At 56.6% G+C, this 22,526-nt stretch overlaps 1 protein-coding gene and 1 long non-coding RNA gene across 7 annotated transcripts in view; one reads left to right on the plus strand and one right to left on the minus strand.

Annotated features, from left to right (window-relative positions):
- The window catches only part of PEAR1 (platelet endothelial aggregation receptor 1), a 49,923-nt gene that overhangs the window by 8,045 nt on the left and 19,352 nt on the right, over window positions 1–22,526 (minus strand). For 3 of the 4 annotated variants that reach the window (XM_053278011.1, XM_053278009.1, XM_053278010.1), the window contains exons 4-18: window positions 19,382–19,482; window positions 17,413–17,505; window positions 15,103–15,349; window positions 11,677–11,800; window positions 11,343–11,479; window positions 9,284–9,496; window positions 8,461–8,635; window positions 7,468–7,588; window positions 6,763–6,926; window positions 5,082–5,184; window positions 4,152–4,298; window positions 2,481–2,609; window positions 1,785–1,913; window positions 966–1,181; window positions 432–547 (exon numbers count right to left, since the gene is read on the minus strand). In XM_053278011.1, coding sequence (XP_053133986.1) covers window positions 432–547; window positions 966–1,181; window positions 1,785–1,913; window positions 2,481–2,609; window positions 4,152–4,298; window positions 5,082–5,184; window positions 6,763–6,926; window positions 7,468–7,588; window positions 8,461–8,635; window positions 9,284–9,496; window positions 11,343–11,479; window positions 11,677–11,800; window positions 15,103–15,349; window positions 17,413–17,505; window positions 19,382–19,482 — 2,215 coding nt within the window. Of the gene's footprint in view, window positions 1–431; window positions 548–965; window positions 1,182–1,784; window positions 1,914–2,480; window positions 2,610–4,151; window positions 4,299–5,081; window positions 5,185–6,762; window positions 6,927–7,467; window positions 7,589–8,460; window positions 8,636–9,283; window positions 9,497–11,342; window positions 11,480–11,676; window positions 11,801–15,102; window positions 15,350–15,754; window positions 16,310–17,412; window positions 17,506–19,381; window positions 19,483–22,526 lie in introns of those variants that run through there. The other variant, XM_053278012.1, reaches the window with a different exon arrangement.
- LOC128337241 (uncharacterized) lies at window positions 14,844–20,970 on the plus strand. 3 transcript variants are annotated; one of them, XR_008312217.1, is made up of 4 exons: window positions 14,844–15,200; window positions 17,578–17,749; window positions 18,041–18,254; window positions 20,861–20,970. It is a non-coding gene; the product is annotated as an uncharacterized LOC128337241 (long non-coding RNA). The 3 variants fall into 3 exon arrangements; XR_008312216.1 differs by lacking the exon at window positions 14,844–15,200 and adding an exon at window positions 15,692–16,233; XR_008312215.1 differs by lacking the exon at window positions 14,844–15,200 and having other exon boundaries at window positions 16,263–17,749.

A 22,526-nucleotide genomic window follows, 5' to 3' on the forward strand; every position in this document is an offset into this window, starting at 1 on the left:
GGAACCAAGACTGCCAAAAAACCAAAAAAAATTAAGCAGAATTTTTTTTCAATTGGCAAAAATCCCCCCAAATCCCTTAATGTCACCAAGTGTTACCCAGAGGAATAAGCAGATTGAACCCCTGGAAATTGTTTGAACCCCCCAATCACTCAAAGGCAGTTTGAATTGCAAGGAGTGGGCAAGGGTCAACAAGAAGAGTGAGCGGATTGAACCTCTGAACCCCTCCCAAGTCTCTTTAAAAAACCCAAAATTACACAAAAAAAGCGCTGTGTGTGTGTGTGTGTGTGTGTGTGTGTGTGTGTGTGTGTGTAATAAATAAATATAGCGGGGCTGTCTTCTCCGGATCCAGAAACTGGCTTCCCAAACTGTCTTTGCTGGATGGGGATCCGAGTTCAAGAGCCGCCAACGGCAATGCTCACAGCGGTCCTTACCTTGCCAGGGCTGGGCTGGTCCGGGATGCTGGGGACAGGAAGGCCTGGGGAGCAGCAGGGCGACAGGGTGTGATAGCTCGGGTTGGAGTAATAGTGTGTGTAGCTGGGAGGCACATCTAGGCAGGCGGAGACAGAGGCACACTGTTCAGAGCTCTTCTCTGGTTCACCCTTCTTAGACTCTTTTAGATTTAAGGTTTTCGATGATTTTAATTGTAAACCGCCCACAGACGCAAGTTTTGGGCGGTATAGAAATATTTTAAAATAAATAAAAATAAATAAAATAAATCGACGAACGAAGGAACAATGAAATTGGGACTGTAGAAATTCCCTTCCCCATTTTTGGATGCTGTGCTGGGGACGGACAGGGCCAGTTGCTCTCCCCCTGCTAAACAGAGAACTTGGTGCCTCTGGGCTTGGTTTCCGTGCGCGTGGGTTCCCTCCCTGAAGGGCAGCCGTGCACTTTCACTGCAGCCCCCACGCACTGGGAGCATGGAGGGGCTGCAGCCCCTAGCGTGCCCCAGCCCCCAGCCGCACCTGGCACTGCGTACTCCGAACTGCCCGTCCTCCCTGTGGTGTAGGCCACAGCCATGTGCCGGCTCTCCTTGCCCTTCTGCCAGTGCCGATAGCAGAGGAAAAGCACCACCACGGCCACCAGCAGGACGGTCAGGATGACGATTCCGATCACAGCCCCCAGGGAGACGTAGCCAGCCGGGGCGGAAGGCACCATCGTGAAGGGGTGGTCGGAGCGCTCTACGTGTCGGGGGAGAAAGAGGCATTACAAGGTGACCAACTCTACGTGGCTCAACCAGCAGAGGCTCCACCTTTGACCACTGAAGCGGCTGCACCACAGAGCCCAGCAATGCAGTCGCCAACACTGCCGCCCGTGCCCAGCGCCCAGCAGCTTTGTTGGTTTCTCAACGGGCAGGGGGCAACTCTTCCTGCTCTGAGAGGGAGGGCCAACCGACCCCTGGGACACACGCTGTGCTCTGAGGGGACGGGTATGGGGCCTCAGCTCAGTGGGAGAGAATCTGTTTTGCGTGCAGAAGGTCCCAGGGTCCATCCCTGGCAGTATCTCTAGGTAGGGCAGAGAGAGACTCCCGCCCGAAGCCTGACAAGAGATGCTGCCAGTCAGGGCAGGCAAGACTGGGATGGATCCCCCAGAGGTCTGCCTCGGTCTCTGGCAGCTTTCTGCGTTCCTCAAGCGGACGGGAGGAGAGGAGGAGTTGGGCGCCTGCTGCTACACTGCTCACCCACCCCCGGCCACAGGTGGGGTCAGAGAGGCAGGTACCTCTCCGGGCATGTGCCCCAGGGAAGAGAGAGGGAGGGGGCAGTGGGGCAGGGCTCAGCACTTACTGTCTTCACAGCGACGCCCGGTGTAGCCCGTGGGACACAAACACCTCCCCGAGTCGGGGTCACACGGGGCCTCGTTCGCACACTGGCACTGCCGGCTGCAATTGCCCCCAAAGGACCCGGCCGGGCAGCCTGCAGAGAGACCAGCGGGATCAGCCCCAGGAGGGAGGAGAGGCATCATCATCATCAACAACAACAAGAGATAGTGATAGACTGCTTTTCAACCCAAGTTCCCACAGCGGTTTACATAGAGAACTAAAAAGAAATAAAAACGGATCCCTATCATAAGAACAGCTGCCCACAAGGACGAGCCCACCTCATCAGCAGTGCCAGCTAAGGAGATGTCCTCCACATCTCGGAAGCGGAGCTCCGCATTTCCCAGCGTGGAGCTCCACACTCTCCGCAGCAGGCACTCCGCCTGCCGCTCGCCATCTGCGACCTACTCCTGCCTCCATTCTGGAGCAGTGTTCCTTGTAACAGAGACTCCCAGAGGTTGACTACAACTCCCATCATTCCCAGCCAAAAGCCACTGCAGCTGGGGATGCTGGGAGTTGTAGTCGACAACATCGGAGGAATCCCTGTTACGGAGAACACAGCTCTGGAGTGCAACCAGCCAGGAGGCGACAGAGAGCACCAGCAATATTGTTCTCCGTTACCGGCGGAGGAGTTCCACCCACACTATCTCCCAGGTGAACTCACGCTTTGAGCAGTAGCTGCCTGTCCAGCCAGGAGTGCAGTCGCAGGAGCCGTCCACGGGGTGGCAGATGGAGTGGTTGGAGCACTTGCAAGTCATGGAGCACTTCTTGCCGTAACGCCCCGCCTGGCAGGCTGCAGTGGCACGGAGGGGAAAAGGGGGAGAGAGAGAGAGCTCACTACAGGAGCGACAGCAGAAATGGTGGGCCCAGGAGGGAGGGCGTTTGCAGGACCTCAAAAGCCAATTCAGAGGGAAGGCGTTTGCAGGACCTCAAAAGCCAATTCAGAGGGAGGCCGTCTGCAGGATCTCAAAAGCCAGTTCAGAGGGAGGGCGTTTGCAGGATCTCAAAAGCCAATTCAGAGGGAGGTCCCTCTTTTGTCAATCCCCTGTTTCTCTCACTGTGGAGTGCCCGCAAGATCCGCGTATAATCAAGAGGGTAGAACTGGACTGCTACAGCAGGGACATGCAAATCTACAGGCCTCGGACGCACTTTCTGCACGGTGCCCTCTCATTCTGTGAACCATCTGGATTAATCAGTGGCACCCAGTGCCAGCCCAAGGGATTGTGACACCCAGCCAGATGCTCCCTTGCCCTTGCCCCTGGACTGGGGGCCAGCCCCCTTTCGGGACTGACCCTTGCAAGCTTTGACAGTGGTTCGGGGCGGAGGGGGCAGATCACCAGCAGCCTCCTCTTCTCTCCTTGGGCCTCTCACAAGCTTGGCATGGAGGGCGAGGAGAGGTGCTCCCTAAAAATCTGGCCAGGCTCCAAATCGGTGGGACTCCACTAATCGGCTGATGAGGCGACCGCCTCACCTCCGGAAAGGACCGCCCAGAGCAACCGTTCCAGGCAGTGGAAGACACGCCCATCTTACGCCATCCTAGACGGGAGCATGGCATCTCTTTGGAGCCCGGTTTTAAGGCCAGCCCTGCGGAGAGGGACAGGGCATGAGACCGCACTGCTCCCTGACCTGAAGCCACAAGCCTGGTCCCTCCAGGGGGAGCCCTAACCTTTTGCTTCCCAAGCGTAGAGTTGGGGTTGGATTGCCAGGAGTCAGCTCTGTGCCTTGCAAGTGAAACTGAAGCCTTGAGGGAAAGCACTCTTACTGGGGGAAATGGAAATCCCTGGATTCTGCCCCCAGGAAGTTTTTCACACCCGGCTTTTCGTTCACATCTCCTCCAGAATGGAGGGGGTGTGTGTTCACATATCGGCCAAATTTACCCCGAAGTCCCTGCGAACTATCAGGGAGCACGTCACACACAATTCAGGTTTTTCATCCCACGTTAAGAGTGTATATCTGGGGTTAAAAGATCCACTTTTTGCCTTGGTTTTCCCCCCTCGGCAAGTTCGGACTCACAGTAAAGCCTCGCAGCAAAGCCACGGTAGAACCTGCCCTCTGGGAAAGCTCCAGGCCTTCATCTCTCTGCTCTCAAGCCCTGAGCAGGCCACAGGCCTCAACCCACCACCCCCGTGAAGCAGCTGTCTCGGGATCCCTGTTGCTCCCCCAGCCCAAAGGAGAGCGAGAAACCTAGCAGGCCCACCCAGCAACTTCGTTGTGGGCCCCAACTCCTGAGGCTCTTCTGGCCACAGTGCTCGGTGGGAAAGAGCGTCGGGTCGGCGGAGGCCCAGCCCTCCCGAGCAGCCCCAAGTGAGAGGGGCCAGGCTGGCGGTGTACTTACGGCGCTGGCAGGTGGGGCCACGGAAGCCAGGGGGGCAGTCGCAGCTGCCGTCCTTGGGGGAACAGGTGGCGCCGTTCTTGCAGCCACACAGCTGGCTGCAGTGCTGTCCCCACAGGTTGTCCGCGCACTTCTGGCCGCAGCCGAGGCCTGTAGGGAACGACAAACCGGTGGCAGACAGAGCCAGGGCCAGGCGGCATGCCGACTGGAGGACTCCTCTCTCAGGGCTGGGGGGGGGCGCGTCAAATCCATTCTGGGAAAGGGACTGACGGAGCACCTGGGAACCCGAGCCGCCGGTCTCGGCGCCTCGGAGGACGACTCGCTTCTGCTGCAGTCTTCCGGTTCTCGTCTGATTCGATCGTAACAGCTGCCCTGGGAGCAGCATGAAGCCGGAGGGCAAGCAGCGTCTCAAAGAAACCGCCTGCTATCGGAGAAACCTCCGAAGGCACTGGAGGAGGTGCGGGACAACTCACACCAATCGACAGAAGCCAAGCGGCGGCTTTGGGCTCCGAGGGAAGGCCGCTGCGAATGTCCAGTCCTATGCACAGTGACGCACTAACCCCGGGACAATCTTCTTAAAACCCCAGATGGGCCTTGAACTCTCAGCCCAGCCGGTCTAGAAGGGCCCCAGTTCACTAGCCTCACTGTGACAGCAATTAAGGCCCCAGTGAGCCGCTCCCACACCTCTGGCTGCTCTTGAGAGTCGGCAAACGAGCCCTCCCAAGACGACCAGTTCCTCATTTCTTCGTGCCTTGTGGGGAGAGGAGGAGCCACTTTGCAGCTCAGACCCTGCCCGGAAGTGCCGACGGCGCTCCGGGCAAGCTCGGGGTCCTCTCCACCTAACTGCTACAGCTCGGGGTCGTCTCCACCGGACAGATCGGTGGCCGGTTCCCTGGACGACACCCAGCCCCCCGGCAGCCTCCTCCCCCTCACCTGTCCATCCAGGGAGACAGTGGCACCGCCCTGTGGCCGGGTCGCAGCCGTCTGCGTTCTGGCAGGCACATTTCTTGCCACAGTCCAAGCCGTAGAGCCCCTTCTGTGAGCAGGGAGAGGAAAAGGGAAGAGGAAGGAAACGAGAGGTCTTCACTCGGCCAGCAAACTCTCCTACGGCTCCCACACGCGCCCACCTCGGGACAGTCTCCTGCCCACAGGCATCATCCGGCTGCCTTCCCTTCCAACACTGCTCTGGCCATTTCGGGACAACCCAGCAATGAGAAATTTGATGGAGTCGGAAGGGAGAGACGAAAAAGAACCCCTTGCTCCAGCACCTGCTCACTCACCGCAAACAGCCACATGCCTCACAGGTCGGAGTGGGTCTGCGTTTTGTGTTCTCCCCAAAGGAACCGAAAAGGTTATGGCACCCTCTGGGCTCCCAGGGCTGGAAGCCATTGGGCGGGGATCCCTGACCCATAAGAACAGCCCTGCTGGGTCAGACCTATCTGACTCCAGCATCCAGTTTCCATATTGGTTCACCAGGATGCCTCTGGGAAGCCCACAGGCAAGAGGGGAGGGCATGCCCTCTCTCTTGCAGGGGCTCCCCTCCAACTGGTATTGAGAGGCATCGTGACTCTGAGGCCGGAGGTGGCCCACAGCCACCACAGTAGTAGCCATTGACAGACCTGTCTGCCATGAATTTGTCTAAGCCCCTTTGAAAGCCATCCAAGCTGGTGGCCATCACCACATCCCATGGCAAGGAAGTCCATAGATTAATCATGCACAGAAGGATCCTTCCTTCTGTGGATCCTAAATTTCCTGGCAATCAGTTGCATGGGATGACCCCCTGGTTCTAGTGTTGTGAGAGAGGAGAACACTTTCCCCCATCCGCTCCCTCCACACCAGGCATAATTTTATACACTTCTACCATCTCCCCCCGTAGCCGCCTCTTTTCCAGATCCCAAAAGCCCCAGACGTCGTCACCTTGCCTCAGAAGGAAGGTGCTCCAGGGCACTTTCCAGATTGCGAGCCTTACGGTGCAAACTACAACATTTTTGGCACCGGATTCAAACCACATTAGAGCTCCGTTGTAAGGGGGCAAGCCTCCTACCACGGGCAAATACAACTGCTTCCCACCCACCCCTTTTTTTTCTTTTGCAACACAGATGCGACGTCATAAGGCTGTGGTGCAACAATAAAATCCAAAAGAAGGCATCGTTGGTAATATGAACGGCCCCTTCCTTACGACGCAGGGGCTGCACTGTCAAAACACAGGCAATACGGACGCACACTTCAGGGACTCCTTGCGACACGGTGATAGCGTGCAATCTGGAAGGTGCCCAGGCCCCTGTTGATTTTACCGAGAGGAACCAGAGAGCTGGCAGCTCTTTAGTCCCAACACGAAAAGCTCACATGAGGCGTTCCACGACCCCGTGAAGCCAGCCACCCTCCAGAAAGGTCCGGCTAGTTCTGCCACAGGCTCTGCCCCCTCCAGACACCACAAGACTGACACCAGAGGGGGCAGACCCTCCCCTCTTGCCTGCAGGCCTCTCGGGGACATCTGGCGGGCCACTGAATGAAGCAGGATGCTGGCCTAGAGGGGCCTCCCCGGGGCTGGTCCAGCAGGGCTCTTCTGAGGCAGAGGAGTGGTAGGGACGGTTCTGTCCGGAAGGTGACTTACCGGGCACGGCTCCTCGCACCCGCGGCCACGCCATCCTGCCGCACACGAGCACCTCCCGCTGACGGGGCTGCAGGCCGCCCCGTTGGCACACCGGCAGGTCCCATTGCAAGCAAAGCCCCAGGTGCCTCCGGGGCAGGGCACGGAACAGTCGGCTCCTTGCCAGCCTAGAGGGCGGGGCGCAAGAGATTAGCAGGGGTGTCTTCAGGGGAAGGGGGGAACCCCAAGACGCCTTCGCGAGCCATCACAGCCTTCAGAACGGGCACGGGGACCTCGGAAGCTGCCTCACAGCAAGTCAGGCAATTGGTCCGCCTAGCTCAGTGTTGTCTACACTGACCGGCAGCAGCTCTCCGTGGATGCAGAGTTCTGCCCAACCCTACACCTGGAGACGCTGCCGGGGATGGGACCTGGGACCTCCAGCATGCAAAGCAGATGCGCTGCCACCCCCCCAAAGCTCTGGCCCGGAGGGGAATCTCTTAGAGAGCTCACATGGAGCCCCCCATCCCAAAGCAAAGCCAGGCTGACCCTGCTTAGCCAAGGGGACCCTCCATGCTGGCTGTCGCAAAGCCAGCTCTCCTCCCTGTCAGGGACTCCGGCGGCACCCACAAGGCGGCCAGGACTGGCACAAGCAGGGCAAGCCATGCCGATCCGGAGGGCTGGGCCAGGGGTCTCCGCTCCACCCCCCGCCTCCGTTCCCCTCTCTCGCACCTTCCTTGCAGAGACAGGCCCCGTCGACAGGGGAGCAGGCCAGGGCGTTCCGGCAGGCACACGGCAGGGAGCAGTTCACGCCGTACGTGTTGGCCGGGCAGCGGCTGGAGCAGTGCCGGTCCTGCAAGACACGCAAGGGGGCAGAGTGGAAGCCCCGGCAAGGCTGGGGAACATCCGCCCGGCCCTCGCCAGCCGAGGGATGGTTTCGTCCAACCTCGCCAGCCGGCTCAGTGCTCTTCTGGCACATCTTTGCTCTCGCCTTCCTGCAAAGGGCAAGGAGCTGACACGTGGACCCTCATCCCGCTCAAGATAGGGCTGCCGTTTTCAAGCTTCCCAAATCCGGGTAGCCTCATTTGCATACTATACAATTTTTTTTCCTTTTAAAAATTTTCATTGGTTTTTACAATAGCTTCACAATCCCGTTACATCGAATTAAGTAAATATTGACTCCCCGCTAATTATACAAAATAGCATATTATTCAAATTATGCAATTTGCATATTATGCAAATTATGCAGGAACTAATTTGCATTTCATCGATTGATTTATCTGACAGATCTGTAGGCTCTTCCCTCTGTCTCTGCCCTCCCATGTGGCCAGATCCAGAGTAAAATCCAGGCAATCCGGGCAGGGCATTTGAAATCCATGTTAATGCGGGTGGAATTTAGCAGCCGGGTGGAGAAGCCAAAATCTGGGGGCTACCCCAAATGCACGGCCACCCTGACTCAAGACCACCGTCTCTCTTCCACCCAACTGGCTGACCTCCAGCCCTCCGCAGCCCTGAAATCTCTGGCTCCCAAAACGCCACGTCGAACTTCAACCTGCAGCCGCAGCTCTTCGTGCGGGGAGCCTCCCGTGAGCCGAACAGCTGCGTGTTGGAAGTCGATCGGTGCAGTCGCGCCCGACTGGACGGAGAATCGGTTGGGGTCCTATGGAACTGGCTGCCGGAAGCTCCGAGGAGCTGAACCGCTGACTCCCGGCCCCACTGATTTACCCGGTAGCCCGCTGGGCAGAGGCACAGCCCTGTCCGGCTGTCGCACGTCCCCCCGTTCAGACACAGGCAGGGATCCTGGCAGTTGACGCCGTGGTAGCCGTGGGGACAGGTCTCGTTGCAGGAGAGGCCGGCCCAGCCCGGCTGGCAGGTGCACTCCCCGCTGAAGGGGTGGCAGCTGCAGAGATGAGCAAGGAAGCAGACGGACACACACCCATCAGGACACGAGAACGGCCCTGCTGGATCAGGCGGCCAAAGGCCCGTCTAGTCCAGCATCCTGGTTCACACAGTGGCCCACCAGATGCCAGTGTGCCCCCACCCCGCCCCCCACCCCAAAAAAACCAGCCGCTCTCATCTGGCAGGGAACTTGGCCAAACCCAAGCAAGGCCCTACACTCTGTGTCGGGAGCACAGCCTTTGACAGGAGAGGGAAGCCAGTCGCGGGAGGCCACTCGGACCTCCCCACCGCAGGCACCTTCTCATAGACCTGGGGTCTCCCAGACGCCTCCGGAGCAAACCACAAGCACTGCTGGGGTCTCTAGCCAGCCCCACGAAGGGGGGAAAGAGGAGAGAGCCTCCTCCAGACGAGCAGCTGCTCCGGGCCCGAAGGAGAGAGCAGCTCTTGCTCATGCCCTCTGAGGGCCCAGAGCGTGGCGTCGGCTTGGAGGGTCCAGCCCCACCACCAGGGCCCCAGCAGCATCCACTCCCTGGCCTTCTCTGCCGCCCTTTGGGGGTCCCCCCACTCCCGGTGCCCCTCAGAGGCCTTGCGGTGCCAAGCAGGGAGTTCCTGGCTCCCCCCTACTGCCCAGCCCCGGGCACAGACCCACCTCTGAGTGTGCTGTGGGTCACAGAGGCACTGCAAATGGCAGCCCAGGCCATAGAAGCCAGAGGGGCACTTGCGCTCCTCGCAGCGGCTGCCGTGGAAGCCCGATTCGCACAGGCAGGCCCCGTTGAGCGGGTAGCAGCGCCCGCCGTTGGCGCAGTCGCAGGTCTGGCTGCAGTCCTGCCCGTACTTGCCAATGGGGCACTCCTCGCGGCATCTATGTGGGGGGAGAGAGAGAGAGCGGAAAACAAAACAAGTGGGAAAGGGCGTGATGCATGGCAGGCGGGAGAAATCAAGGACCCATTTTAGAAAGGAAGGAAGGAAGGAAGGAGAGAGACACTAGCACTGCTACAGACCTTTTAAAAAATCAATTATAGTGGCACTTTAAAAAGTCTGAGAGAAATCTGAAACTGAACACAAACCTGTTCAAGTGGAGGCCGCCGCTTGAGACGGACTCATGGCCACCCCAGACATATGAAGGCAGCTTTCCTCTATGGGGCAGAGAGCAAGAGGCAGATCTGGCTCCTGTGTTCTCTGTAAGAGGGAATCCCAGATGTGGCTGACTGCAGCTCCCAGAAGCCCTAGCTGCCGTGGGCTTTGGCTGAGCATGCTGGGAGTTGTAGTCAACAGCATCCGGGATTTTCTGTTAGAGGGGACCACTGCCTGGCTCACTTCTGAGCGGCAGAGATGTTGTGCCGTCGAGCTGGTGTTGAGTCCTGGCGGCCACGGAGCCCTGTGGTTGTCTCTGGCAGGATACAGGAGGGGTTGACCATGGCCTCCTCCCACGCAGTATGAGAGGATGCCTTTCAGCATCTTCCTCTATTGTTGCTGTTCGATATAGGCGTTTCCCATAGTCTGGGAAACATACCAGCGGGGATTCGAACCAGCAACCTCTGGCTCCCTAGGCAAATTATTCCCCTGCTGCGCCATTAGGTGGCTTGGAGCAGAGATGCGACTAATTCTGGCAATCTAGGGATCGGACTCCGCCAACTTGCCAGGAAGGGAGCTGAGAGCCCCTAGTGCCCTTGGCTCTCTCTGCAACCGTCCACAGCGAGCAGGAAAAGGCCACTCAGGTACCCCTGCAGCCGAACACCTCCTCCGGCTAAAATAAGTACCAACCCTGTCCCACTCGTTCAGTCCATTCTTCCATTTTTGTTTTCGTCTTGCCCCTTGTTTGCAAGGCTGGAAAAGAGCAGAGCTTCCTTCCCTTTCTAGCGGCATCCTCGGGGGGGGGGGGGGGATGTGTGCTCTCCTCTGAGTCCAGGAAGGCCAGAATGGTGACAGGCTTCCTCGCGAGTCCAGAGCAGGCAGATAAGCAGCTGCTCTTGCCGGGGAGGGAGGCAGCTGGAGCCGCCCAGAGAGCGTCTGACCTGCCAGCCTCTCAAGGGCAGCTCGGGGTAGGGGCCGCCACGGGAAACAGCTGTGGGCCACCTGGCGGTGCTGGAGAGAGGCGGCCGCTTGCCCTGGACCCACGGGGTGTGCGAATGTGTGTGCCCTGCAAAGCCTGCAGGATTTGGTTGCTCTGGCACTGCTAGGATCTCATGGCCTGGCTGGCAGCAGCAGACTCCCAGGAGGAAATGCCTGCCTTCCTTAACGGGCCGTCAGGCACCGGGATCGGCTTTCCAGCACCAGCTGGGCAGTCGGCAGGGAGTCTCTGCCAGGTAGGGTTGTCATATTCAAGCTTCCCAAACCCAGGTGGCCTCATCTGCACATTATGCAAATCACATATTATGCAAATTTGCACGTTCTGCAAATTACGCTGCACCTACTTTGTATTTTATGGATTCGGTTATTTGACAGATTTGTACCCTCCCATGTGATCGGATCCAGAGTCAAACCCGGGCAAGCCGAGCAGCACATTGGAAATCCGTGGAAATCCAGGTGGAATTTAGCAGTCAGGTAGAGGAGCCAAAATCCGGGCACAACCCGGAATTCTGGAGGACCCAAACCGGTAGCGTCAGTCCTCCGACACTGACTGGCCACTGCTTCCAGGCAGACACTCTGTGGAGCGCACCTCTCCCCCCCCCCCCCGCGAGACCCCACCCGTCCCTCCGTCTACTCACTGCTTTCCCATGTAGCCCACGGCACACCGGCACTGGCCCGTGTCACGGTCGCAGTGGCCTCCGTTGTGGCACTGGCACTCGCCCTGGCAGCCCGAGCCAAAGCGCCCTTCAGGGCACCGAACGGAGCAGATGGCACCCTGCAGGGGAAAGGAAGAGCGATGCAGAACGGTGCTGGGACCCCATCTCCGGTCAGAATCCTGCTCCTTCCCACCTGCCCTGAGCACTGATGTCCCTCGACTCCTCTCAACCACTCGGCCTCCCGCTCTGGAGCTTTTTAAGCCAAGTCTCCTCCACTGGACCGCGCTGAAGGCTCACCGCCCCACATTCAACCTACCATCCATCCTGGAGGACAGACACACTTTTCCGTGCCTGGGGGGTGGCAGATGCCCCCATTCTGACAGGGGCAGGGGGTCTGGCACGAGAGTCCGTTGGTGTCGTTGAGGCAGGGGAGCTCACAGCTGGAAGAGAGATCAGCAAGGAAGCCTCGGTCAGCAGGCAGGGGGAACAAGACATGGCCGCCGAGGCTGATGGGAGTTGTAGTTCAGCAACAGTGGGCAGTGCCTACCCCTGTCCTGGAGGGAACACGAGCCAAGCCACACGTGGAGGAGAAGCAAGAGACCAAGCCGGGTCACCTGCTCCACCTGGTCTGGGAGAAAAGGCGACGTGACCCTTTCCCCAACACCCAAAAGGACAATTCCTTGGGCTGCTGTTTCCCTGCTCTGGAAGCCAGATGATGGAGTTCTCAATACCAGAAGCCGCCTATAAATCCCAGCTGGCTTAGGGACGTAGGAAGCCGCCTTCTACCGAGTCAGACCCTTGGTCCAGCTCGCTCAGTATTGTCTACTTCAGGGCTGCTCCACTTCGGCCCTTCTGCAGATGTTGGCCTACAAATCCCAGAATCCCCGGCTATTGGCCACTGTGGCTGGGGATTGTGGGAGTTGTCGTCCAAAAATAGCTGGTGGGCTTGAATGCAGCAGGCCTGGTCTACAAAGACCAGCAGCGGCTTCTCCAAAGTTGCAGGCAGGAGTCTCTCCCAGGCCTACCTGGAGAAGTTGCCAAGGAGGGGACCTGGAACCTTCTGCAGGCAAGCATACAGATGCTCTTCCCAGAGCGGCCCAGTCCCCTGAGGGGAATATTTTACAGTAGTCTCTCATTCAAACGCAAACTAGAGTGGACCCTGCTTAGTAAAGAGGACAATTCATGCTTGCTACCACAAGATCAGCTCTCCCCAGCTTGACCAACACATCACATATGCAACCACTGTGACGACGCTGAAAAACAGACCCTGGCACGTTCCAGACTGCACACTATCACCATGTCGCAAGGGGTCCATTAAATGTGCTTCCACATTGCCTGTGTTTTGACCTCGCAGCCCCTGCGTTGTAAGGAAGGTGCCGTTCATATTTCCGAAGCCTTCTTTCAGATTTTACTGCTGTGTCACAGCCCTTTAACGTCGCAGCTGCGTTGCAAAAAAAAAAAAAAAGCAGCCGTATTTGCCCATGGCAGGAGGCTTGCCCCCTTACAACGGATCTCTAATGCAGCTTGAATTCGGCGCCACAAAACGATGCCGTTTAAGGCTCGCAATCTGGGAAGCGCCGCTGCTCAATGAGAGTCCTAAGAAAGGTGGGTTTCCAAATCTGGATATCATTTGCTTGAAGTGTTCATCTGTACTCCCATTCGTCACATCCTAGATCAATTCTAGCTTCAAGTGGCAGGAGGTCATCGTCCGCCTGACTGTAGGGGTCTGGTTAACACGACTGATTGATTAAGGGCCGTCAAGCTGGTGTTGACTCTTAGCGACCACACAGAGAGATTCTCTCCAGGATGGATCTCTCAAGTCTTCAACTAGGCCTAGAAGGTCTCTCAGTGGTGCCTTCACTGTCGTCGTCATCGAGTCCATCCACCTGGTTGCTGGTCGTCCTCGTCTTCTCTTTCCTTCCACTTTCCCCGCATTATGGACTTCTCAAGGGAGCTGGGTCCCCACATAATGTGGCCGAAGTATGGTAGTTTGAGCCTGGTCATTTGTGCCTCAAGTGAAACATGGGTTGATCCTAAATTAGCAACTTAAATTAGCTCAGTCCTGCTGGAAGCTGATCTCCTTCCCCAGCGGGGTCTCTTTTGAAAAGAGGTTTCCAACCCACCCTGTGGATGCTCAGCCATCCTCTCCCACTGGGGAATCTTTGCCTACCTGCCACCTGACATTAACAGTACAATTAGGGCTGCCTTGCACGCCTATGTGCAGAGGCTGGATTTATTTCTCCTTTTGATTCCTTATTTATAAACGTCTGGCTGTCCCAAGCCAGGACCGAGAGACAAAGAGAGCTACTCTTCTCTTCTGCTAGGCTCAAAGCCTTACTGTAAAATGCAGAGCTTCCTGGAACTAGGGAGGAGGGGTTAAAAACTGTGGCTTAAAATTGTTTTAAGGTTTTCATTTTAAATCTGCTTTTAATGGGTTTTATGTTCTTGTAAACCGCCCAGAGATGGAGGTTTGGGGCGGTCTACAAATTTGGGAAATAAAACAAAATAAAAAACAGACTAAGGACTTTTCCTGCGAATTTCATGATTTCATACTTGGCCTGCCTCCTTGGAAAAACAATGGCTGCCAAAGAGACATCCTGGAGAACCCTCCAGTTTTAATTGATGCAAACAGGGACACACACACACCCCGATTTCCTTTGTCTCAGGACACTTTACACCTGGGCAGGAGCTCACAGGAATCCTGTTTGTTAATGTCTTCCTGAAGTCTCTGAGGTGTCAGCCAGCAGGATCAGCCTGAGCTCCTTTGTAAACAGTTCTTGTGTTCTCTCTCTCTCTCTCTCTCTCTCTCCTACCATCACAAATATTTATATAGTGCTTTTCAACAAAAGTCCCCAAATGAACATTTATTTTTAAACAAACAAACAAATATGGCTCTTTAGGTTTCTAAATATGAAACATAAAATAGACACCAGCAACTGCCACTGGAGGGATGTTGTGCTGGGGACAGAGAGGGCCAGTTGCTCTCCCCCTGTTCGATAAAGAGAACTGACACCTTTAAAAGGAGCCTCTTTGTTCAGTTAGCAGGGAGGACCAGACAACCAGGTCCGTTCCCTTTCCAGAGGAGGGATGCCGACTAGGACCTCTTGCGGCCTGGCTTTGCTGTGCCTTGTCCACTGGCTATGTCGAAACAAAGCACCGCAGCCAAGCCGCACAGGGCTTGGATTCTGAATCGCCTTTTTTTCCAGTTTAAAGTAGTCGCCTCCTGGATTCACAATGCCCTGATTGGGCAGGATTCTAGAGAGAGATGCTTCGCTTTGCACACGCTCTTGTTCATCTCCTCATCCTGCAAACAGCCTGCAAATCCTTTTTCTATAACGCACGGAGCGTTTTAAAACTTTCTTGCAACCATGACCAGCACCATCCGACTGCTCACGCTCGCACCTGAGGTTCCTCATCGAGGCGGGCTCGTATTCCCTCCGAGCCCGCCCGTTCCCCCGCCAGCCAGGATCAGAACTAGTCGCGGCCCCACGAAGAGACAGGCCTTGCCCTCGGCTCACCCCACCGTCAGGCCGACAAGGGCCCAGAGAAGCGCCTGCAATCCCATGATGCCGCGGGGCAGTGCGGAAGGGGAGGCCGCCTGGCACGTCCAGGGATGAAGCCCCTCAGAGTAACCTGGCAAGTGCCACAGGTCCAGGTCCAGATGCACAGCGCCCCCTCGGCCCCCTTCCGCCAAAAGCATCCCCCCCCCTCCGCCCGGTGGCCTCCCTCTCCCCCTACTCACTGCGGCCCAGAGAATCCGTGGGAGCACAGGCAGGCCCCGGACACCCGGTCGCAGACACCACCGTTCTCACAGCGGCAGCCCAGCAGGCAACCTTGGCCGTAGGTCCCTGGGGCGCAGGGCTCCCGGCAGAGGGGGCCTCGGTAGCCGGGCGGGCAGGTGCAGGCCCCATCCGGGCGGTCGCAGGCGCCTCCATTCAGGCATCCACAGGGCTCACTGCAGTTGTGCCCCCAGGACAGGCCGCTGCATTCTGCGGGGAGGAGAGAGCTGGTTAGGGGCGCGGGAGGGCTAGCAGCAGCCGGCGCGGGTGGCCACCGGAACACCAGGCAGACCCGGAACAATCCTGCAAAAAGGCGGATTTCGCGGCAGCTTCAGCGGCTGCCATTCTGGGTGGTTTCTCTGGATGCCACCCCTCGTCGCCACCGGCGCAAAGGGGACTCAGAGAAGGTGGGAGAGATGTGCAGAGGACCGGCGGGGGTCAGCGGCCGTGGTAGCCAGAAGCGGCACAGTCCCTGGCATGGGGAGGGGGGGGAGGGGAGGGGCCACCTCTCTGACTCCCAGAAGCAGAGGGAGGAAGAGAGAGAGAGCGACAGCCACCGGGGCCTGCTTGGGGGTGTCCACCAGACACAGAACCCCTCAACTAAAGGAAGCCCACCGGAGACTCTGCCTCTCATCCTGGAAACTCCAGAAGAACAGCCTCCTGTTCCCCACAGTGGCCCGCCAGATGCCTCCGAGAAGCCCACGGGCAAGAGCTGAGGGCCTGCCCTCTCTCCTGCAGTGGCTCCCCTGGAACTGGGATTGAGCAACATCGGCCCTCGGAGGTTGGAGGGGGCCTATAGCCATCAAGACTGGTAGCCCTCGATAGCACTGCCCTCCACCAATTTGTCTAAGCCCCCTTTAAAGCCACCCAAGCGAGTGGCCACGGCCACATCCTGTGGCGGCGAATTCCACAGACCGATGACGCGCTGTGTGAAAAAGCCCTCCCTTTTGTCGGCCCTAAGTTTCCTGGCCTCCACTCCACGCCCTGCCCTCAACTAGAAAGGGAGGGCCGAGACCCCAGACCTGCCACCCTCCGCCCTTACACTGGGAGTAAGTGTCATTTCCTCGCTCGGAGCAGACACCCACATGCCAGAGGTGAAGGGACGCTCTTAGGCAATCTTGGGGTAACTTTGGGTGGGGAAAACCCATCGCTGGGGAAAACCTGGTGCCTGTCCACTTGTTTCTTTGGGGCTGGCCCGAAGCAACCCCCTCTGCCGCCTGACGCAGGCAGCCTGTCCCCTCCACCCGCCCCTCCTCTCCCCCCAGAAGTGTTTATTTCCCAAGCAATGACCCACTATACAATCCAGGCCCCTTGGGACCTCTTGATGCGTGGGAACCTGCTGCCTCCCACCAGCAGGCAGTGGATGAGATGGGCGGGCAGCCGGCCTGCCTGATGCTGGGAGAAGAGGCGGGAGGAGGAGGAGACGGCAGCTTTGCTGCAGGCCCAGGGAGAGAGTAACTACGCAGCCCAGGAGCAGACACAGAGCCCCGGCCAAGGAAGGACAAGCTTAACTCAAGCCACCCGAATCTTCTCGGGAGAGATGGGGGGGGGATGGAAACCGCCACCGGCAGATGGTGCACAACCGGGGAACAGCTACACAACCCAGACAGGAGGAGGGATGTTTTGCACTGGCCGCATTTCAAGCCTTTCTGGGAGCGCCCCCAAAGCCCAGCTGGGATCAGCAATGGGGAGGGGAGGGAAGCAGTCCCTTTCCACGCGGATGAGCCCACCTTCTGTCTTTCCTTCTGGAGGAAAGGAAGCGGGGTGGGGGTCATCTCAAGACCGCTGAGCAAGCGGGCGACTGCGGGGACATGCAGAGCCTCGGGTGGGCTTGCCTTGCCTTGCCTTCCTCTCTGCCTGCCACCCTCCAGGCGTTCCGCCCCGGGGCTTGGCTTCCGGCAGGCCCTCTGCCCAGTTCCCTGGCTGGTTCTCAATCTCTGCAGGCCGCGAAGCCGCCTCCCCTAGTCAGGGACTGCACAGTGAGCTCTGCCACTTGTGCAGGACACAGAAGGAGCCTTCGGGGTGCGGAACGTTTTCTTCACACCAGAAGGGGGCGGCGGAGGTGGAGGAGTTCAAGTGCTTTGTGTGGGACAAAGGAAGGCGGATGGAGACGGATTCGAGGCCAGGAAGCATCTAATCCGCCTTCTGAAACCCGCACGGGCACTGAGAGAGACAAGGAGCATGTCTCCCCTGCCCGCCATGCCCCTCAAGATCCTTTCAGCGGGAGAAAACGCAAGCGCTTTCAAGAAGGGAGGAGGAGAAGGGAGACTCACTGTTGGAGCAGTCCACGCCCCGCCATCCTTCTTCGCACTGGCACAGGTCGGGCGCCACGCACCTCCCGTGCACACACTCGTGGGTGCAGTGGGCTGCAGTCAAGAGAGGAGGAAAAACAGAGTGGCTGAGGAGGCAGGCAGGCAGGTAACCTATGCTTGTTTCAGGGATGAAGCCGTCAACAAAGCTGCTTGCACGGAGAGCACCCTGTCCTCTGGCACCCTCAGGAAACCCAGGTGGGTGAACAGGGCTGCGGAAACCTACTAGTCTACCAGTCTGCGGCGAGTGAAAAAGGGTGCCTGGCGAGTAATGTACCAACATAGCTTGAGGAGCCATCTGGTGAGGAGGATACTTTGCCTGGCTGATAAACTGAGCCAACATTTCCTCCCCGCTGTGGGTGACTCGACAGAAGGCCCAGGAGATCCCGCTCCAAGCCCTGGGCCTCCTCCAGACCCTCCTCCCCTCCCCTCCCCTCCCCTCCCCTCCCTGCAGCCACAGCAGCAGCAGCAGCCTCCTCTCCTCTCCTGAGGATCAGAGGTCCGGCTGGCGCTCTGAACTGACAGCTACCCCACTCCGCTGCCGGGCCCTCTTACTAGCTGCTTGGTCCCCCCCTCCCCCCGCCACCCACAGGACTCCGTAGCTTCTCTATACCGACAAGGCTGAAGCTGGTCCCCCGTTCCTGACCTGACACAGAGCGGCGTGACTTGCCAGGAGAGGAAGATGGCTACCGGCGACCTCAGGGCAGCGCATCCCCAGTAACTGGGAGACTGCTTCCACTCCTCTGCTTCCCCCCTCCACAATGGAATTGGAGCGTTGCAAGAGCGTCACAAGTCATCACAGAAACGTACGTTTAAAGAAAAAACGGCTTTGCGTCTTCTCGAAGCATTAGGGCCGCACAGGCTGCGAGTGCCTAGAGACACTCTCCTGGGTCATGCGATACTGGGGGGCGGGGGGACGGGGAAGATGACAGCCTGTTTGGGGCTGCACAGCAACAGATCCATATTCTTTCCTGATCTGGAGTGTGCTCGTAGGCAGCTGGTTCTTTCTGGCCGTGCTGTGCTCAAAAGACAAAGCCTCAGGCCAGGCACAACGCCAGAGCAGATCGTGGCTCAAGGCGTACTTGCGGGGTGCACAGCATCGGCTCCATATCCTTTATGGTAGGCATACCAGACATTACCGAGATGGGGTCTGTGTGTCTGGCAGCGTCTGGCATGAAAGCAAAGCACTGGGCCAAACGCCATGCTGGCATATCTCATAAGGGACCGTCTTCTGGTTGTTTGTGGGTGTGACTTTGGGTGCCTATTCTGGGGTGTAAAATCCCCAGTTCTGCATTCCCAAGTGTTGCCCAAGGGCACAACATGCGGGGGAGGAGGGGGGAAGATAATTCTCCCCCCCCCAATGTTCCTGCAGTAAAAGTGCTGCTGCATACAAGGAGTGGCCAGAAGCCAAACACCCCTCAGCACTGGGGTGTGTTTAAACAGCTCACACGATCCTCAGGAGAGTTGGACAGGTCTCCTACCCACGTTCAGGTGCTGGGTGCCCTCCCGATTTTTGCTTGACCGTCTGCGAGGGAGAAGCAAGGTTAGAGGCTGGGGGAGTGTCGTGACTGTGTGTGAGGCTCATGCTGGTAGAGCTCAGTCCTACCCAGCGGCTGTCCCCAAATGCTGAATGAACAAGGAAGGAAATCCCTTCTACCCGGTAGGAGCCTCGCATTCAACCACTTCCTCCTCCTCCTCCCTTGCTTCTCCGTCAGAAACAACCATGGTCCTGCCCTACTGAGGATCGTGTGAAATGTCCCCATCCTACCCTACTGAGGATTGTGTGAAATGTCCCCATCCTACCCTACTGAGGATCGTGTGAAATGTCCCCATCCTACCCTACTGAGGATCGTGTGAAATGTCCCCATCCTACCCTACTGAGGATCGTGGGAACAGTCCTGTTCTCTTCCGCGCGGGCCGGGGAAGGACTTACGGACGCAGACGTCGGTGCTCTCGTAATAGCCTTGGCAGCAGCGATAGCGCCTTCTTTGGTCCACCTTCACGCCTTGCCGATAGGCTGTCTTGTACAGGACTCTGGAAGACATGGGCACAAAACGGGACCCGTGCGTCAAAGACCAGCTGCTGCCCAGGGGCAAGCCGGCTTCAGCTTCTTCGAGACACACAAGTCAGGAGCACAGATTTACTGAAGCATGTTTGTTTATAAGCAGGAACGGCTTTGTTGGTTTCTGCACTGGGGCCCCATGGGCTGTGGACCGCCAGGTACCTGCTGCATTCCGAGTGGCTGCTTTCTGTCTGAGTCAGCAGGGGGGCAGAGCTTCTGACAATCAGGAACTGCTGCTGCTCCGGGCTTATTTATTTATATAGCATAGTTATACACCGCCCCAAACTCACGTCTCCGGGCCGTTTACAACAGAACACAGACTAAGAACCATTTAAGCACAATGATGGGTTCGATCAATCTAATGAAAAGCCTGGAAGTGTCAATGCACCTTTAGAGGCTTTTAAAGGGCTGTCTGAGATGGGAGGCTCCTTTCAGCAGGGAACGCATTCCAAAGCCTCCGGGCAGAAACGGAGAAGGCCTGTCTCTGAGTAGCCACCAGATGGCAACTGCAAACAGACCTCCCTAGATGATCTCAAATTGGCAGCGGGACTCATAACGGAGAAGGCGTTCTTTTACATTCAGCAGGGTTAGCTGCTGTAAGTCTTGGAGTGTGAAAGTCCACATATTCGCTGGATTTAACCCGAGGTCCCTGTGGGCTATCAGGGACCAGGACAGGCAGGACTTTGTCTCCCCCTGAAAAGAGGCTGCACATTCTGGCTTAGCCCAAAGTATGACCGGCTTTAAAAAAAAAAGCCCACTAGTTTCAGAGGCTGGCAGGGGGTGGCTTCTGTTATGCCCCACAGTTTCTCTGTTATGTGTGGGGTGGTCCTGCCTTGGGGGTTTTCAAAACTCAATGAAGGGGAATTGGCCAACTGGGTGTGGTCTGCTTTAAGTGTCCTTCCGCTGTGCAGAAGAAAGAGGCTGGGTTGGATCCAAAGACCTGCCGGCTGAAGGAAGCCAGCTGCTGGCACCGATCCATCAACGCTTGTGCAAAAAGGTTGCACGAGGGTCCACGCCGGAGGTGGGTTAGAGGGGTCGGGTCTAAGGCAGGGATTTAACTGGTGCAAGAGGCAGCACAGGCCCTGGGGCAAGGGAGAGAGCATCTCTGGACTGAATTTCACTTTCCACACACAAAGCAGCCTTCTCCGTGGCTGCCCCGAGACTCTGGAACGCACCCCCTAGTGAAATAAGAGCCTCCCCATCTCTGACAACTTTTTAAAGGACCCCTAAAGACTCGTTTCTTTCACACAAGCATTTTTAACTTGACTGTGGCTGTAAACTGTTTCAAGGTTTTCATTTGTAATTTATTGTTTCTTCTTCTTCCTCTTCTTCTTGGAAAAATCCCAACAGTTATGACTCCAACTCATTCAAATAATTTCATCAAGGGTTATCCTACGTTTGATGTGTGTCTGACAAGCTATGAAGGTTTAATGCTACAATAAATCTGTTTGTCTTTTCAATGCCGCAGGACTGTTTTGAAAAGGAATAGTGACAACATTGCACCTTGTCAAAGAAAGCCCTTTCCCCCCATCCAAGTTATTCTGTCCATTTCAGCCACAGATTTACTCTGCTTTTGTTTTCTCTTGGCTGGGCTGTTGTGGAGCTGTTTCGGAGTTGCACAAGAGGCAAATTCCAGAGGGATAACTGGGTTAGTTTGTTGCAGCAAAAACACTCCAATATTAATTTCTACTTCGGCCCACCGATTCCAATTCTAAAGGAAAGCAATAACCCTCTGATTCAAGGAAGATGTGCACATCTGGGAGAATTTAGTTCACTTTTTTGAAACCATAGCACACGCTTCACAGGTCACAGGATGCTGTTAAAACTTCCTCAAGACCACAAGAAGAAAGCAGTATATTCCCTAACTGTATTAAGAATTGGTAGGTCACCTCAGTTTTAACTCCCACAAGTTATTTTTATAATCTGTCCAACCCATCGGAGAGACTTCACCTAAGCTCGTTAGAATGTTTTTCCATCAGCTTGGTTGGAGGGGAAATATAAAAAGATACCCTATCAGCTGCGCCAACGTTCTTGCAGATCAGACCAAGTTGAAAAATCTGGCTCCTATGTAGAGTTTATAGCACTCTACGTAGCAAGTGGAGTTTACCCCTTTTAGAGAACCCACAAGGAAAACCAAAAGATTGTTATGCAACCTCTTCTTGCAGATAAGACGGTATTTGTTACCTCTTGTGTTGCTAAATTTTGTGCCATTGTACAGAAGATGAGTCAAGCAATGGCAAAGGCTCCCCTGATTTGGGTAAATGTCTACCTACCATGTAACTGTGATATCTGACAGGCTGTTTCAACTGCACGGAACATTAACTTTGTACTCTAAGGCTGCAATCTGGTCAAGTGCCGTAATAAAGATATTGACTGACTTCCTCGAGGATAAGAATTAAATAAAAGGTCCAGGGTGTCCTTGAAGGGCTTCGTAAGCAAGCGCAAAGGAGGCTTGCTGGATCAGAGCCTACGTAAATAGTACACATTCTTATGCTGGCTTATTGATAATAAACGGGAGTGTGAATGTTGTTGTAAACCGCCCAGAGACAGACATTTGGGGCAGTCGACACATTTGAGCCATCGGTCGATCGGTAGGTAGGGTTGTTCTGGGAACAGCGCCTGCCTGCTTGCATGTGGAAGGTTCCAAGTTCCCCTCCCTGGGCTAGGAGAGACTCCTGCCTGCTACCTTGGAGAAGCTGCTGCCAATCTGGGTAGACAATATTGAGCTGGACAGACCAAGGGTCTGACTCAGTAGAAGGCAGCTTCCTATGCTGCTCTGCTCCACCACGCCCCCCTTGCAGCATTCTTTCCCCCTCTCCCCACCCCTATTCCACCCTGAAAAGCCCTTCACAGGACCGCCGAGATTTCCCTGGACTGCAAGAGACCCCTCAGTTCTACCGACACCCCCACTGGTGCAATGAGTGCTGCTTGTGCAGTTCACCACCCCAAGTGAAGGATCCATTTTTGGAAGGGCGGTAATGACGAATGAATGAATGAATGAATGAAGAGTCCTGAG

Source organism: Hemicordylus capensis, chromosome 14, assembly GCF_027244095.1.
Source record: "Hemicordylus capensis ecotype Gifberg chromosome 14, rHemCap1.1.pri, whole genome shotgun sequence".
Lineage (NCBI taxonomy): Eukaryota > Metazoa > Chordata > Lepidosauria > Squamata > Cordylidae > Hemicordylus > Hemicordylus capensis.